At 45.3% G+C, this 18,666-nt stretch overlaps 1 protein-coding gene across 3 annotated transcripts in view; it reads left to right on the top strand.

Annotated features, from left to right (window-relative positions):
• The first annotated feature begins 726 nt into the window (after positions 1 to 726).
• creb3l1 (cAMP responsive element binding protein 3 like 1) overlaps positions 727 to 18,666 on the top strand; it is a 140,412-nt gene continuing 122,472 nt past the window's right edge. For all 3 annotated transcript variants that reach the window (XM_033039215.1, XM_033039214.1, XM_033039213.1), the window contains exon 1: positions 727 to 1,137. In XM_033039215.1, coding sequence (XP_032895106.1) covers positions 1,039 to 1,137 — 99 coding nt within the window. In that variant the 5' untranslated portion in view covers positions 727 to 1,038. The remainder of the gene's footprint in view (positions 1,138 to 18,666) is intronic.

The raw sequence follows: 18,666 nt of genomic DNA, 5'->3' as shown, positions 1-18,666 counted from the left end.
CTTCCCACTTATCCTTAAACTGTGTGTTTAACTAATAACAGTAATAGTTCAGAGCTTGTAGTGTTTAATAGCCTAATGGTTTTTAAAGCTGTTCTTGGACCTGGACGTTACAGTTTTCAGTCTCATGTACCTTCTTTCCGATGGCAGGGGTGAAATGAGCGTGTGGCCAGGATGATGTGGGTCTCTGATGATGCTGGCTGCCTTTTTGAGGCAGCGACTCCGGTAAATCCCTTCGATGGTGGGGAGGTCAGCACCCGTGATGGACTGGACAGTGTTCGCAACTTTCAAAGTTCAGACTGTATGGGATTGTTCTGATTATTAATTAAGTTGTAACACAGCACACGTGAAGTATGTTTTACCTGCACAGTGGGAGGCGGTGTGTGTTAAATTGGCTGCTCTGGGCGAAAATGGTGTCGCACAGCATAGCAACATGTGGCTGGGGTGCAATTTCCATCGGAGGGGTCTGGGGGACCGGGGTCACTGGATACTGGTGGGGTACAATGCGCGTCTTCCTTCCTGCCCTTTAGTTTCCAATCGCCGTCTGCAATGAGTTCGAAACAACTGTCAGGCGGTGGCAACTCTTGAAAATGAACGTTTAAACAAATATATTAATGAAGGCTGCCCGGAGTTCTCAAACGGTTAATTGTAGAGAGAGGGCGTGACTTGAGGTGCGAGGGGGGTGTTGTGAGAGGGGGTGTGAGCTGGGCAGTGTTCACACCAGGAGAGAGGGAGGGAGGGAGGGAGAGTGAGTGAGAGAGTGAGAGAGAGAGATCCAATAGACAAGAACTTGGAGATCGAGCCGAGAGCTTGGGCACTGTCACATCAACCCCAGACACCAGACAGCTCGCAGCCCGGAGGATCTACAGGCACTTGGAGATCGAGCCCTTGGAGCGGGGCAGCGTGTTCGAGCCCCCAGTCGGCGGTGGCACAGGTCGGGGACGGGGGGGTGTTCACTAGTCTGCGCCCCCCAAGCCCCCACACAGCTGCGAGACCCCAAGCACGGATTCCCCGGCGGACGAGCCCTGCGAGTCGGACACTATGGATATCCTGGACAACTTCGGGGCAGAGAAACTCTTCGCAGCTTCAAACCTTGTGGATCTGGAAGACTTGAACGAAGCTGATTTTCTCAGTAATGTGGTATGTGGCCGGTTCACCAGCTCGCCCTCCTGCCCCATCCATCGCCCCGTCTCCATCCATACAGACACCATCCCTTCATTCTGCCCCTTTGTTCATTTCCTTTTTTCATCCTCTCCACAATCCGCAAACATGCACACAAAATATACACACATTCAAAGCCAAGCACACACAAACACGTGCACGCACACTGCAGCTATACATATATTTATCAAAACATACGCGCGTATCCTTACTTGCGCACAAATACATCAATTACTTGTGTACATATACACACCTACAGACAGTATAAAACACACATACACGTCGCTGCAGCAACGCTGAAATAATCACAGACCCTCGGAAACAAAACAGAAATCAGAAATCAGAGAGCAAAAGAGAGGACAGAAGCACAAATAGTTGATCAGAGAAACAATACAGGCGTATGGGAAGATTACAGGCACAAAAAGACAGATGCATTTAGAAACATTTAGAAAGAGACGCAGGACCACACACGAACTTAAAAAGATGTGCATAAACAAATAGGTAAAAGTATGCAGTGACATATGCAAACATGTGCATTCAAGTTGTTAACACAATCACACCATCACACTTGCAGCCTCTCACCCAACATCTCACCACAGGCGCATCTTCACACACTAACGTATTCATCCTCAAAGCAAGGTACACATTGACTCACATAGACACAAGTAATTTTCATTTCTTGTGGCCCTCAACTAAAGTCGTACTCAAGCAATATGTGCAAGGCTATTGATAATATTTATAGAAATTGTCTGTAACGCGAGTTTGTCTGAGCAACAGAATGTGGCTGCATTCAACATGTGGGAGTTTGGTATGAAAGGAAGCCCGCCGTGCAGCCTGCAGCTGATATGCCTGTTTCATTTATATGTGGGACATTACGCCGAAAGCAGCGCCAATTGTTATGGATTGTTATAATAATTGTGGAGTTGACATTCCAATCACAACAGAGATGTTGTTATTGAAAATGATTCAGTCATAAATTTTACACCTACATTCGAAACTTGCGTCGAGGGAGGGCTAATGAAATGTTTAACCTGGGAAAGCATATGGAGTGAGATTCTTGCACTTGGTGCAACAATATTGGTGGTGGACAGAGACTAGATGGGTGGGCGGGGGCGGGGGTGGGGGGGGGGGGGGGGGGGGGGGGTCATGTCCATCAGCTGTAACAGTAATGTGTTTTAAGCTTTGACATTTCTGCTGTTTACCAGGGGTGGAGAGAATAGAAAATGTGTGATAGGGAAATAAGGGGGTGGATTGGGCTGAGATTGCCCCATAAGTTTGTTAATAACTGATAAACAGCCTCTTACAAACTTACTTAGATATATAAAAAAAAGAGTACCAAACACAGAAGTGCAAATATGTGCATCAAATCTATTTGCACTCTGACTGGGTGAGTTATTTGCTTTGTGTGGCAGTTTTGCATGTACCTGTTAAAGAGTTTTATATTTTGGCTTTTCAACTTTTCCACTTATCACTTGTCTGCTTTTGCCCCACTTCTCCCCGCTCGCCTCTTTCTACCAGTTATAGGGCCTGTCCCACTTGGACATCATTTGAGCGTCACGCATGTTGCGCGCGAGGATTTTGAGCATCCCAAAATCCTGGGGCGCCACGCGCTACTGCACGTCACTGCATACGCCACCAAGCCTCACCACGTGTCATGACGCGCCAACCAATTTTTAGGATGTCGCGTAAATGATGCGCAAATGGCGCCCAAGTGGGACAGGCCCTTTACTCTTTAAGCCTGAAGAAGGCTCCAGACCTGGTGTTGCAGTTTATTTACCTCCACAGATGCTACCTGACTCACTGAGTTTCTGCAGCAGTTTGCATTTTTGTTCATGTCCTTTGTAATTGACTGTTCTGCAGTTTCTTTCATAGAAACATAGAAGCAGAAAATAGGTGCAGGAGTAGGCCATTCGGCTCTTTGAGCCAGCACCGCCATTCAATATGATCATACTGATCAGAAAAATCAGTACCCCGTTCCTGTTTTCTCCACATATTCCTTGATTCCGAATCCCTTGATTGTTATCTTCATGTCACCACTTTCACTACTTTGAACACTTCCCCTTCTTCCCCATAACCTTCCTCCCTCCCCTCCTTAGGCTGACCTTACACCTATCTCTCCCGTCCACTCCACTTGCATTCCTAATCAATGTGCACCTCATCAATCGTCCAATTTCACAATTCACAACGTTAATTATTTTGTCTCACACCCTGTTCATCTCTGGGCTTTGTCCAGCCATCTGCCCATGCCCCCCCCCCCCCCCCCCCCTTGCCTGTGTTCACATATAACCTGCCATGCTTTGTCCTACCCCTCCACTTCTAGCTTTCATCCCCCGCCCCCCTGCAATCAGTCTGAAGAAGGGCCCCGACCCAAAATGTCACCTATCCATGTTCTCCAAGGATGCTGACTGACCCGCTGAGTTACTCTAGCACCTTGTCCCCTTTTTTTTTGTAAGCCAGCATCTGCAGTTCCTTACTTATATGCAGAGAGATTGACCAGAATTAAAGGACATTCTTTTAAGAAGGAGTTGAGGAAGAATTTCTTTAGCCAGAACGTGGTGAATCTTTGGAATTCTTTGCCACAGAAGGCTATGGAGACCAAGACAATGGATATTTATAAGACAGAAATAGACTATTGATTAGTACGGGTGTCAGGGGATGTGGGGAGAAGGCAGAAGAATTGGGTTAGGAGAGAGAGATAGATCAGCCATGATAGAATGGCGGAGTGGGCCTGATGGGCCGAATGGCCTAATCCTGCTCCTATCATTTATGACCTTATGACATGATTCTTGGTTTCTGGTTTGTTTGTTTCCCAGAGTGTTCTGGTTACTCCCACAACCCAAAGATGATCTGGTTGGTAAGTTAATTAGGCCACTTTGAATTACCCTGGTGTAGATGGGTGGCAGGAGAATCGGGATAGGGGTGTAAGTAGTGTGAGGGAGAATGGGTTACAAGAAAGAAGTTGATGAATGGGAATTCTGTGAGAGTGACATAGAAAGAGCTATGACCCTAATCATAGTCATAATCATACTCTATTAGCCAAGTATGTTTTGCAACATACGGGGAATTTGAATTGCCATACAGTCATACCATTAAAAAGCAACAGAACACACAAAATACATTTGACATAAACATCCACCACAGTGACTCCTCCACATACCTCATTGTGATGGAAGGCGAAAAAAAAGTTCTTTGTCCACCAGCGGTCGGGGGCCACTAACCTTCTGTTGATGGGACGATCTCACTCCCGTAGCCGGAGGCGGCCCATCCTCGTTGAAGTGATCAAGCTCCTGAATCGGGGGGGGGGGGGGGGGGAATCTCAGCTCCCCCGCACCCGGCGATCTACCCTGGGTCGGGGCTAGTTGAATGTTGTGCGGCTATTTTCTATGTTTTCTATGGAGAAGGCAGGCACGGGTTATTGATACGGGCCGATCAGCCATGATCACAATGAATGGCGGTGGACAGAAACTAGATGGGTGGGTATGGGGGGGGGGGGAGGGGGAGAGGCTCATATGGAAGATGCCAAGTACCTGGTGTAGGAGTGAGGGGGGTGACAGTGCAACTCGATTGGAGTGAGAGACCTGATGGGGGCAATGACTTAAAGTTTGTTAAATCACAAACTGCTTCTCTTACATTTTCCTTTCCTTATTGCCCGGTGGAGTGTTATTAGAAACTATCCCTTCCCTCTCTTGCAGTGGATCTATTATAGATGTGCTTGGGTGTTACTTCCATCAGCTGTAACAGTAATGTTTTTTAAGCTTTGATATTTCTGCTGTTTACCAGGGGTGGAGAGAATAGAAAATGGATGATAGGGAAATAAGGGGGTGGATTGGACTGAGATTGCCCCATAATCCAGTGTTAATAACTGATTAACAGCCTCTTACAAACTTACTTAGATATATAAAAAAGAGTATCGGGTAGATAGTGCACGCACCAAATACAGAAGTGCAGATATGTGCATCAAATCTATTTTCACTCTGACTGGGTGAGTTATTTGCTTTGAGTAAATTGTGTGGCAGTTTTGCATGTACCTGTTAAAGAGTTTTATATTTTGGCTTTTCAACTTTTTTTTCTTTTGTGGCAATAATTGTAAAGCAGAGATAGATAAAATGAAGTAAAACAATGTTGTGAAGGGTGAATGAATGGCGGTGCTGGCTCGAAGGGCCGAATGGCCTCCTCCTGCACCTATTTTCTATGTTTTCTATGTTTTCTATTGGAGCTTACCGACGTTGGTCTCTTAACCGAGACTGCGAGCCCCTTGATGTTAAAGTCCACAGGCCGCGGTTGAAGAGTCAATCCCAGGCAAGGGATCGGCTCCGATGGTAAGTCTACGACCCCGCGGTGGGGCTCAATGTCAGTCCCGAACAAGGCCTCCAGTTCCATGATGTTAAGCTGCAGAGCGACCGGAGATACGATCCGGAAAACAATCGCATCTCCGGCAAGGTAAGAGATTGAAAACACGTTTCCCCCGACCCCCCCCCCCCCCCCCATAAAACAAACCAGAGAACATTAACACACATTTTTTAAACACACTAAAAATAACGAAAAAAGACGAAAAGGACAGACAGACTGTAGGCAAGGCTGCCATCGAAGTGCCACCCGGTGGTGATATACAAGCTATAGAAAGGCCTGACCCACTGAGTTGCTCCAGCACTTTGTGTTAATCTATAACAAGAGTTCAATCATCTATTGTTGTGAGAAAATATGAATATTTTTCACCTTGTTCATCCTTCATCCTGTTTTGAGCCAATTTAACATGACCTCCCAACTACTATACACAATGCTTGGACTGATGAAGGCCAATGTGCCAAAAGTTTTTTTGACCACCCTATCTACCTGTGATGCCACTTTCAAGGAACTATGAACGTGCACTCCTAGATCTCTGTACTCTACAACATTCACCAGAGTCCTGTCATTCACTGTGTAGATCTTGCCCTTATTAGACTTCCCAAAATGCTCCTCTATGTATTAAATTGCATCAACCATTCCTCAGCCCACCTGCCCAACTAATTAAGATCCTGCTGCAATTTTTGACAACCATCCTTGCTATCTACAATACTACCTACTTTAGTATCATCTGCAAACTTGCTAATCATGCCTTGTATGTTCTCATTCAAATCATTGACTATAGCAATGGGCCCAGCATCAAACAATGAGGTACACCACTAGTTATAGGCCTCCAGTCCCAAAAAGCAACCTTCCACCGTAACTCTCGGCTTCCTTCCATGAAGCCAATTTTCTATCCATTTGAATAACATGTTACTGTTTATAGTTCCCTGTCCATCTATTCTCCTTTATGGCCAATGGACCAAATCATGTTCTATCCTTGACCAGGTTATGCTAAGAACTGTCAACAACATCCTTCTTACTCCACCAGTTTGTCCCTGTCTGTGTTGGCATGTTGAAACTGGGAAGTCAGACACGAGCTGAAGGTTGTATGCCGGTGGACCTTGTCTGCCTGTTGTACGGCTTGAGTTTACCATGGAAGCCTTCAGTTGAGCACTGCTGTGCTGAGGGATTGGATGCACTTCACACATGCCCCCTCAGCTCCTACTAGTCATGCCTGGTGTAAGTGATTTAATTAATAGAATAGGATTGCCAATCTTGAGTAAGAAGTTAATTCCCTGAGTAAAAGATGTACAAGACATTGGCAAGACCACATTTGGAGTATTGTGTTCAGTTTTGTTCACCCTGCTATTGGAAATATGTTGTTAAGATGGAAAGCGTGCAGTGAAGATTTACGAGGATGATGCTAGGCCTCAAGGGAGAGGCTGGGCAGGCTCGGACTTTATTCCTTGGAGTGCAGGAAGATGAGGGATGATTTTATGGAGGTGTATGAGGGGAATAAATAGGGTAGATACACAGATTTTTTTTACCCAGAGTGGGGGCATCAAAAACCAGAGGACATAGGTTTAAGTTGAGAGTGGAATGTTCTAATAGGAACCTAAGGGGGGTTTCACACAGAGGATGTTGGGTATATGGAACAAGCTGCCAGAGGGGGTAGTTGAGTCAAATACGATAACAACATTTAAAAAGACAATTTTGACAGGTACATGAATCGGAAAGGTTTTGAGCGATATAGGCCAAACACGTGCAGGTGGGACTGGTGTGGGAGGGGGAATCTTTGTTGGCATGGGCATTGGGCCGAAGAGCCTGCTCACATGCTGCATGACCCTATGCAGGTAAATCATTTTTTTCTTTTCAAGGTTTTTAATTAATTTTCAGTGCAAAAGTATTTTAATTCAATTTTCATTTAAAAAAAAATTGAGATTATATAAATTCTCTTAAATGTCTCTTGACTTCAAAAGCCTCTGCTAGTAGTGTGCGAGGAAAAACTTGTCATAGGTACAGCCTGATGATTAGGCTTCCAAGTCATTGTTGCTTGTTGTGTTGCACTCCACTTGGTGGGCTGACCATCAGTTATGGAGGGTCAGCTCAGCCAGACCTCTCAGTCTGGGTGGTTTGGGCAACAGGGGTGGTGAGTTCAGGCAGCCAGATGGTTCTTGGCAAATTCACCTGCTATTTCCCCCTCGGGTTTGCTGCCTCCATGTTTATTTTGGCTGATTTATAGTTTATCATTGTATTCCTACCTTGTTCCTGGTTTGTTCCGGTTCCTGTTGTACAAACAGTTTGCTGGGCGCAATCTCTCTCATGAATCAAAAGGATTAGAAATTCTAATCCCTCTCCATTGACTGAAGCTAGTAATCTGGTCCTCTGCAGTACCAAGGGAATGCTGCCTCATTTAGGTGATCTTCCACTTGTGTTAAACCGAGTAGACTTCTGGCCTCTCATTTGGCTGTAAGTAGAGCCTGGCAGTCTGCTTTGGCATGGACACTTAGAGCAACATTTACAATGTTTATCTCTCAGTCAACGCCTCTAAAACAAATGAATCACTTATTTATCTCATAAATAAGACTAATCTGTTTGACCGATCTTGCTGCGGATAAAATAGCTGTTACATTTCCCATGTGACAAAAGTGACCACACACCAAAAATACTTCATCAGCTGCGAAGCAGTTAAGACTGTGGTGATCTCTATGAAAATACTTCCTCTCTTTGCAATGTGCCTGTGAGTGCGCCTAGTCTATTCTGTGTACTTTGCTCCATTCCACAGTTTATGTATGACTGAGATGTTTTCAAGTTTGGACATCATTTGTTCCTGTGCTTGTTCTCAGTGTGTTATTGTTTTAATGTTTCCGGTGAGTGTCCTGGTTTCTTCCTGGTGTGTATCCTTGTCTCTTCTGAAATTTGGCACCAACCTGTGTCTGAATAACATACAGTATGTACCACCATTGAATATGCATGTGCAGATGTTCCATTCTGTATGAAGATATCACAGGTATCTTTATAGATCTGTATGTGTACATATGTGCTACCCGAGTACATCTCTGCACTGCCTGCCCAATGGTATGCCAGTCTTATAAACTACCAGTGCAAATGTGCGTGAGATTCTCTCTGTATGAATTTATAACTAACTATTTGCTTATTCAACTTTCACTATGTACATCTTTTGCATGTGGCTGTTTCTTTGTCTCTTCTCTCAATAGCAATTTGCAGCCACCCTGTGCTTTTATTATTTCTATCTTTTTTTAATTTTTAGTTAGTCTAAAGTTTTGTGTTGGGGGAAACTTTAACTTTTCTATGTGGGGGAGGGGGGCAGGGTAAGGGGGAAACCGTTTCCCAGTCTCTTCCTGGCGGGGACGCGACTATTTCTCTGAGTCGCGTCCTCGCCCCCCACCTCGCGGCCTACCAGCTGGATCGGAGTGGCCTTTCCTGCCGGGGACCGGGAACCGGACCGGGGCTGCTACAGCGGCGGCGCAGCGCTGGAGTCACCGCGGAGCGGGCGATGCCTACCTGGGTCGCCGTTTGGAGCTCCGGAGCGTTGGGCCACTGCTCCAACATCATGGAGCTCTGGTGCGGAGAGCTTCCAACGCGGGCGGCGCTGACCGTCATCGTGGAGTCCTGGGGCGCCTTGCAGAGGGTCTCCAGCAGCAGTCTCCACCCGGCGCGGCCTGCGGACTTTGGAAGCCGCCGACTCCGGTAGGAGGGGGCCCACTCTGGTGTCCACGCCGCTGAGGACGTCCCGCAGCCCCGACGTCGGACTTACATCACCCCGGCGAGCGGTCCTGAACATCGGGCCGCCCGTCGCGGCAACTGCGGAGGGCACGGGGAGGCCCTGACCATGAGGAACAGTGGAGGAAGAGACTGACTTTGGTGCCTTCCCACACAGTGGGGAACTTTGATTCTGCTGTGTGGGGATGTTTTATGTCAAACCCTATAGTGTGTTGTGTCCCTTTGTTTATTGTATGGCTGTATGGGAATTACATTTCACTGTGCCATCTGGCACATGTGATGAATAAATCTATCTTGTATCTTGTATCTTGTATGATCACATGATAATTGGCCCTAAATGAGTGTCATGATCATGATTGAGTGGCAGTGCAGGCTTGAAGGGCCGAATGGCCTACTCCTGCACCTAGTTTCTATCTTTCTATGATGGCTGATCAAGAGCTCCATATTCACCAATGAGATGCTGTTCCTCAAACTCCTCCAACTTGCAAAGTGGAGGAATTGAAGGAACAGCACCTCATATTTTCTTTGGGCAGCTTACAACCCAGTGGCATGAATATTGATTTCTCTAACTTCAAGTAACCCATACGTTCCCTCTCCCTCCATTCCTCCCCTACCCTAGTCCACTTGTTAATTTCACTGTTTGTATTCCTGCGTGATCACTTCATCGCCAGCCAACAATGGACAATGGTGCACTCCAGCTTTTCTGAGTCCTCAATGTAGGCTCTGCTTTATTTTCTACCTTCTCATACTTCTAGTTTCCCCCACCCTGACTCTCAGACTGATGAAGGGTCTCGACCCGAAATGTCACCTATACCTTTTCTCCAGAGATGTTGCCATACCCTCTGAGTTACTCCAGCATTTTGTGTCTTTATCCTCAGTCACAAGCATGCATTTGGCTTCCCTAGTTTAGGGAAGTCAAGAACGTAAAAGCACTACACTAGACTGAAAGAAGTATAAAGAAGTCTTACTTCAGCTGGAAGGTGTAATAAGCGAATTCGGTTTTACAACTGCGCATGCGTGAGTTTGCCCAGGTCATGGGTCATTCAGGATAAACATTCTCGCCAGCTGAGCTACTGTGTGTATACATTACGATCGATAATTGTTTTGACCTGCGTTTCATACGTATTTTCCAGTTTTGCTTCTTCGAGGTAAGAAAATATTGCTTTCAAAACTATTAACTAGGTGTATTTATGGTTCATTTGTACAAATCTACGATGATTTTTGTGGTTTTATTGGCTTTTCCTTGGTCACTTGCTGGCCCGCTTCAGTGAGTGAGCGAGATCGTGATGATGAATGACAACCATTTTTTATTGCTTTTGTTTTAGAGAGGAGGGAGAGAATGAAATGAAATGTATGATTTCTTTAACTATCAATGGATAATATGAAAAGTATTTGTGGGGTTTTCACCTCTTACTACACTAGTCCACCCTATGCGGACGTGGCACCGACGGACGAGAAGCCGAAGCAAAGAAGTGGAAGCCAAATAACCGAATAGAATCAAAGCCGAAACGCCAAATAACCGAAAGCGCACAAAGCCAAAACGCCAACTAACTGAAAGGGTGGGATGCCTAAATGCAAACTAACCGAAAGGGCGGGACGCCTAAAAGCCAACTAACCAAAAGACTGCATCGCCTAAAAGCAAACTTACCGAATGGCCGCTCTGCCGAAAAGTCACTTACCCAAAAGGCGGCGTCGCCTACAAGCCAACGGACCGAATGCCGCTCAACAGAAAAGTCAAATAAAGGACATGACGTTGCCGGGGGGCGCGACTTGTCAGCGATTGGTCCAGACCCCCGCGTCCATCACATCACTGTGGAGGGATGCACATTATCCCACACCTCCGCTCCACCCGACCCACAGCCCGTCATAGTGCGGCCGCACAGGGGAGACGAGGCGGAGGGTGGCTGTGGGAGAGTGGGGGCTGTCCTGAGGGATGCGCTCCTTCGGCCGCTTACACTTGGTGCTTGGGTTCAGATTGCCCAGTCACCTATGGCTTGTGTGGGAAAATGACCCCCACCTTCCCACCTCCATCGGCCAGTGATGTGATGGACGCTGGGGTCTGGACCAATCACTGACAAGAACCGCCACCCGGCAACGTCATGTCCGTTATTTGATTTTTCTGTTGAGCGGCATTTGGTTCGTTGGCTTGTAGGTGACGCCGCCTTTCGGTTAGTTGGCTTTTAGGCGTCCCGCCCTTTCGGTTAGTTGCCGTTTCGGCTTCGTACGCTTTCGGTTATTTGGCGTTTCGGCCTCGTTTCCATTCGGTTATTTGGCTTCCACTTCTCGTCCGTTGGCACCACGTCCGGGTACCCTAGTCCACAGCCATGGGCTGTTTGCACGTTTGTTGACTCATGAATGAGTTCTACTGGTACATGTGTAAGTAAAGTTTTGTCGTACAAAACGTAGTCACGAGTCAACAGACTGATCAGTTGATTTGCTACAATTAGCTTAGGGCTAGTCAAATCGTGGAAGAAAATCAGTTGGCCTAATCGCACAGGACTTCTGATTAATACCTACTGGCTGGTGGCTGCTGCAGCAGAGCAAATATTTAACCATGAAGGCAAGCAATCAGCAGCTCACTGAGGTGGAGAATGAGCTCAGCTCCCAGAGACTTAACCGCTACCTAAACTTACTATTTTCTTCCGTTTTTTCACTCTCATGGGAGCCACTTCGACTAAACGTAAAAGTTATCCCAACATAAAGAGTATATTTCAGCATCGGCATGTTGGCACAGGTAAGATTTGCGTTGTGGTTGACCCACCGTATGAATCCAATACATTCTTTGTTTATCCCGAATGACCTTTGATAAAATCCCATGATTCATTGCGCGCACGAGATATCGAACTTACTTATTGGACCCTGGTAGGATGTAGGCTACAAAAGATGTTCATTGGTGGTCCATTGAGCTAACTGTGCTGTATGCAGCAGCTATGAAACATAGAGCCAGATGGTTCAGAAAAAGGCTCTCTGAGTCATGCAGTTCATGCTGGCAATCAAATGCCCTGTTACACTAATACTACACTCTGATCCCATCTTATTCCCCCATCATTCGCGTCAACTTACACTCAGGTTCTACTGGTCCCTTGCAGCAAGAGCTATTTACAGTTGCCAATTAACCTACCAACCGGTGTGACGGGAATGTGGGAAGTAACTGGGGCACTCAGAGGAAACCTATGTGGTTAAAGGAGAATGTGCAAAGTACATTCACCAGATGTCAGGATGGAACCTGGGTTGCTGTAGCTGTGAGGCAGCAACTCTATTCCACACGCTACGAGGGTTTGCTTTGTTTCTGAAATCCATTCCATATCACTGCAGCATGTTTATGCTCCCAACCAGGGATGAATATCCAGAAAGAGCATTGAATCTCCTCCAATTATAGAGAAAGATGCTGTGGGGAAGTGGAGGCTATACTCAAGTGGTGGCTAAACTCAAGTGGAAGTTGAGGCTATACTCAAGTGGTGGTGAGTAAGAGAAGAACCAGGGTGAAGAAAATGGTGAAAGGTGAATGGCAATAGATGTTGCCATTATGCTAGAGGTGCTGGATAGTGTAGTGCATAATCTGCTGAGAGTAGAGACTGATGAATTGAAGGTGAGTTCTCAAGATGTTGTGGAAGGGATGAATAAGATGGGGGAGAAAGAAAGGTCTCTCAACTCTGTGCAATCAGTCACGAAAATCCTTGTTGAGGGAATTTGCTGTTGAGGGAGAAAGCCCCATTTGAAGCATTGGCATGGAAAGTGGAACTATGTGATGGAAGTGGCAAACAGTGTGGGAGAATAAGTAAGTTTACAATGGATGTTGCTTGCTAGCTCACATCCAGAAATTTGGCACAGGGAAGAGTGGAGGATCATGAAAAGTTGAGGCCATGTTAAAAACTGATGTTAAAAAATGGGACTGAAGCAAATCATCTTGTCTTCACGTTTTGTTATTGTGCACTGAATCCTCTCTGCAGTTCAGCCAATGCCAGGCTACTGCCCTGCCGAGCTTTATGATATATATTGTTTGCCGGACTTTTCAGTTCTCAATCTATGCCAGGCTACACAACCCAAACCTTTCTTCTTTCAATTAATTTTAATGATCTTGGATATGGATCTGAGCTCCCGCTTTGAACCACAACAGTCTTTCTGATGATGGTGCTTCCACAGTGCTGCTGGGATTTGCACTCAGTTACAATGAGGGGCCTGCAATATATCTCCAAATCAGGATGATGCACCATCTGGAAGAAAAGCCATAGGTGGTGGAGTTCCCATGTATGTGCCTCTGCCCATTTTGTTCATATGTAGAAGTTGCTCATATTCCTCATTAATAATGCTGCTGCGTCACAGACTAGGACATTGCGAACGCACTAACCACTAAAGTATCAGAACTTCACAATATCCAGTCCAGAATCTTTTGGCTCCTGTGATACTCAGTCGACAGTAGACTCAGCACTCATTTATATTAAACGTGCAACCGTGCCAGTTTGGGAATACATCCATATTCCACCTACTCTAGATTACTAGTATATTCTTATGAGAAGTTACAGGACCCTATGTTTCGAGTTAAACTACACTTACTGTCCCCACCTGCCATTATCCCCACAACCCCCTATTTCCATTTTCTCCTCTTCGGAAATCCTCATATCCTCCTTGGCTTGGTTTTACCTCTGGTATTTTATTGGAGCATTGTTTTTTTTTGTCAGCAGACTCCACCATGGGGATAAAAAAAACATCACCTACCTTAAAACCACTCCTTATCTCCCTGCATCTTATATGGCACAATAGTTTCATAGTGATATTGTGATTAAATTAAAATCATGGACAACTAAGTGCCCCTCTAGGATACTATTACACTTAGATTTAGGCTATTTCTAGAATGTAATAACTTTATATCACTTGGAAAGAACCTTCACATTTTTAATATCCTTGTGACAGGAACTACTTAACGTTCAAAACCATATTTTTGGGTGAATGGGTGGTCAGAATTGGTCGGCTTCAACCAATTTTCCATGGATTAAGACAACTGCACAATATTTCATCGACTTTAGCTTTGCATTAGTAGGCACAGCAGATGGAGCATAGGGGCAGATGTAATAGCCCTGTCCCACGGTGCGAGTTCATTCCAAGAGCTCTCCCGAGTTAAAAAAAAATCAAACTCGTGGTAAGCACGGAGAATGAACATAGCGGGTATGTCGGAGCTCGGGGACGTCTCATAGCGCGTACGGCAGGTACTCGGGAAGCCTCGCTAACGGCAGGTAAGCACGGGAAGACTCTGAAGATTTTTCAACATGATGAAAAATGTCCACGAGAGCCCCCGAGTACTGACGAGTGGCCATTACCGTAAATCTCCGAGTTCGAATCAGGGCAAACTCGGGAGAACTCTTGGAATGAACTCATACCGTGGGACAGGGGCTTAAATATGAAAACATGACAGGACTTGGCGATCCTAGAAAATTGGGCAGAGATATGAAGAAAAAAATTGGCGTTGTTTGTGATGTTATCTGCACCCTCAGTAGAATACATTTCATTTGCTTCTCATCCGGTAACATAATGGAGAAAATATTCAATAGTTTGAGACATTGGTAGTATCTATACTACCGGACAGAATGGCATCTGATCTATACTACTCATTTGTCCCAGGATTTAAGGTTGTGCGGTGGGAGATGTTTGTATTTTGATGAGCAGTTGAATTTGTTTTTTGCCCCTCAGTCATTTCGCACTATCTCCCCCCATTGTTACATTACAGCTAGTCCTCCCCACTTAATGAACGTATGACTTGCATACAGCCCAAACATATGACTGAGCATTTGGGAGACTGGTGAGATGGATATGCAGGCATCCTCTGCTGTGTTGGGACTTGGTTGGCCTCTGCATGTCTGACGTGAACTGTTTGGGTTACAAACTGATCTTGAGAGTGGAACCCTCTTGTAACTCAGAAGGGCATGAATAAGTCAACACTGCTAGATAAGTCAACAAGCCTCCTAATATTAAAGATTCGTCAACACTACCATGTGGAATACTCAAAAGGAAATTCGGATATTTAACAGGTATCTTGGAAAACATTTTTTCTGCATATTAGGCATAACATTTTGGAGGCGAGGAGAGTCATGACAGAAATAAATACGTGCACGCTGTTTTGTGTTCAGACATTGGTACTGTTCTGAGATGTTGGCTGCACCAATCTATAAACTACAGGGATTATTCATTTCTTCAGTAGTCTGTCTGGCTACTCACTGCCTTAGGGTTCAGGAGAGTTTCTTATCACCCAAAGATAACCAAGTTAATGAGGTCCATAATGGGAGAAGGAGTCTGTTGGAATATGTTGAAGCAAGGCAGGATGAACAAGGCTATGTAAACAGGAATGTTGGATATTGAGGGCATTGCACTCTCCATGTGGGAGTCTAGACTAGAATGAATCTGCTTTATCTTGCCCTGGTTCAATGTCTCTTTTATCAGATATTTACAGAATGCCAGACCTTCTAACAGACCTATACTGCCTCCCATCAGAATGGTGCCTGCTTATTTTCACTGGCGCCTGCTCCTTGCTGTCCTAACGTATATTTTTTTGCAGACAGCGCTGCACACCTTGTGTTGTGAAGCATCTTATTATTTTGCTGAAACTGTTGTTGAGATTTATAGGTCTCTACCCCTGGTTTAGGTACTTTATCTAAGTATTCAATGTCAGTAATCATGATATTTTCTGAATGAAAGGGTGCAAACCGTAGGCAGCTTTATGGCCCATTAGAATCACGAAAGGAACAATTCAAGCTTGATAAGCAGTCAACCCTGTCAGGGATGGGAGTGTTTAACTTGGCCTTGCGTAGCCTGTGGGTGCAAGTTCAGCCACGTTTAGTCTGATACCCTTGAATTAGGCAAATCAGTTTAGACTCCGCCATGGAGACATTGAACTATACAACAACAAAGCAGGTCCTTCGGCCCAACTCATCCATACTGACCAACTGACCTCTAAATCATTCCTAACCAGGTACCTCTACATATGACCTTTAAATGTTGTAATTAGATCCACTTCTGCCAGCTCATTCCATATTTGCACATCCCCTACCCCCCCCCCCCCAACCCCCCATCTCACCCCCCCCCCCTCACCTCCCATCTCATCCCCCCCCCAGCCCTCTCACCCACCCCTCCCCCCCTCCTGCGTGAGTAGAAAAAGTTGCCCCATGGGTCCCTTTTCCCTCTCGCCTTAAGCCTAAGCCATCTCATTTTAAATATACCTAAAAAAACTGTGGCTATTCACCTTATTTATGCCCTCATGATTTTATATACCTCTATAAGGTTTAGGTTTACTATTGTCATGTGTACTGAGGTACGGTAAAATGGTTTGCATGCTATCCAAATGGATCAGATAATACTGTACATTAATACAATCAAGCCAAACCTATTGGTAGAGCAAAGGGAAAGATGCAGAGTACAGAATATAGTTCTCAGTGCTGTAGCACACCAGTTCCATAGATATAGTTTCTTGGGCAGAGCTGTTCCCAAACTAAGCTGTGATGCAACCTAGCAGTACGCTTTTTCCATGGTGCGTCTGTCGAGGTTGGCTAGAGTTATTGGAGACAAGCTAAATTTCCTCAGTTTCCTGAAGAAGTAGAGACATTGATGTGTCTTCTCGGCTGTCATTTCAATGTAGTTGGTCCATGACAGACTTTTGGCAATATGTACACAAAGGAAATTGAAGCACTCAACCATTCGCACTTCAGCACCATTGATGCTGATTTGGGCATGCACTCCACCACAATTCCCCCAGATTATATCACTCACTTACAAGGGGAAATTTACAGTGGCCCATTAACCTACCAACCTGCACTTTTTAGAATGAGGGGGACCTGAGCATCCAGAGGAAATTCACGCGACCACAGGGAGAACGTATAAACCATACAGGCAGCATTCCCGTCAGGATTGAATCCGGGTCTTTGGTGGTGTGAGCAGTGGTCCTACAAGCTGCACTCCCGTGCTACATTAGTTTGCTTCTGGGCAGGACAAATTAAAAAATGACAATGGATTTTCACGCTATTGAATATTTAGGTAATTGAATTGTCATTGAATGAAGAAGATTAACTCTGATAAACTCAATGTTTGGAAGAAGCTGGTGAGGTTTTTGTATTCACAAGCGATTTCTGTAAATGTAGTTTTTCTTCCTTGCTCAAGGTTACTTCGGTGCAGTCCATGTTTTTACACAAAGTCATGATCATTGACATTCAAATGTTGTCATAGGTTGCTGCTGGTGCCGTTTTGGTGCTTTTGTCAATATCTTTTGTTAATTTGATTTTCAATTTTGCATGAGGCTGCTGTCCATATCATTTCAGTATTTTATTTTACATGGCAAGATTTGGTTGTTTTTACATTGGTGTGTTGTCAGTACGATTCTGGTGTTCCGTGAGATTTACTTGGTTTCATACATGATTGCTGTCAAAGTGATCCTTATATTTTTGCATTAGCTTCATTCCCTATGATGCGTGCGTTTATCTCAAGGTCACAAATCAATCTGACTGTCACAGTATTGGATGAAGGAGATGTGTTGGCCTGAAGATGGACACAAAATGCTGGAGTAACTCAGCGGGACCGGCAGCATCTCTTGAGGGAAGGAGTGGGTGCAGTTTCAGGTCGAGACCCTTCTTCAGACTTTAAAAAAAGAATGAACTGGGATGTGTGGAACCGGAGTTGGAATCCCCGAGGTAGAAGATGGAGGCGCAGGCAAGCATCGAGAAAACACATGTGGCAGTGGTAGCGAGTCTGGGTTAAAATGTGGTTGTAGAGTCGGGGAGCAGGAGGAATCACAGAGGGGGAGCAACGAGAGAGGGTGTTGCAGAACTCTCGTCAGAGAAAGAAGGAGAACTTCTTCAAAGTAGACATGCCTTGAGGAGATTTTGCAATGGAGCAGAGGAAACGTGTAGAAAGAAACTGCAGATGCTGGTTTAAACAGAAGATAGACACAAAATGCTGGAGTAACTCAGCGGAACAGGCAGCATCTCTGGAGAGAAGGAATGGGTGATGTTTCAGGGTGAGACCCTTCTTCAGGTTTGGACACCTTTGCACCTCTTCAAAATGCTATAATTGGATCAGAAAGAGCAGAGTGGGCCTTGAGTTTAAACTCTCTCCTAATAGAGGCCATTTAGCACTACACCCACGTGTCAGCCCCACTGTTGTGCTCCAGTCCTTGGAGTAGTGCCTAAAGCTGCAAAGCCGTTCCTTGGAGATGGTAGAGCTACCATTGTGCTACGGCTAATATTTGTCAGATACATTTAAGGGCAAATGGACGGCCAAGTTTGCGGTGGTAAAAGAGTTAAACCACCCCAGCGACAGGCTGTATTGAAAGCTACACGACCCCATCTGGCCCTGCGCAGTCATTTCCGGAGCAGTCCTTATTAAATGCTAAAACCAGATGTTATATTAACTCAAGCCAGAAACTCCAATATTCCACAAAAATATTTTTAAAAAATCAAC

Source organism: Amblyraja radiata, chromosome 20, assembly GCF_010909765.2.
Source record: "Amblyraja radiata isolate CabotCenter1 chromosome 20, sAmbRad1.1.pri, whole genome shotgun sequence".
Classification (NCBI taxonomy): domain Eukaryota; kingdom Metazoa; phylum Chordata; class Chondrichthyes; order Rajiformes; family Rajidae; genus Amblyraja; species Amblyraja radiata.
This window is presented reverse-complemented; position numbering and strand designations above follow the sequence as displayed.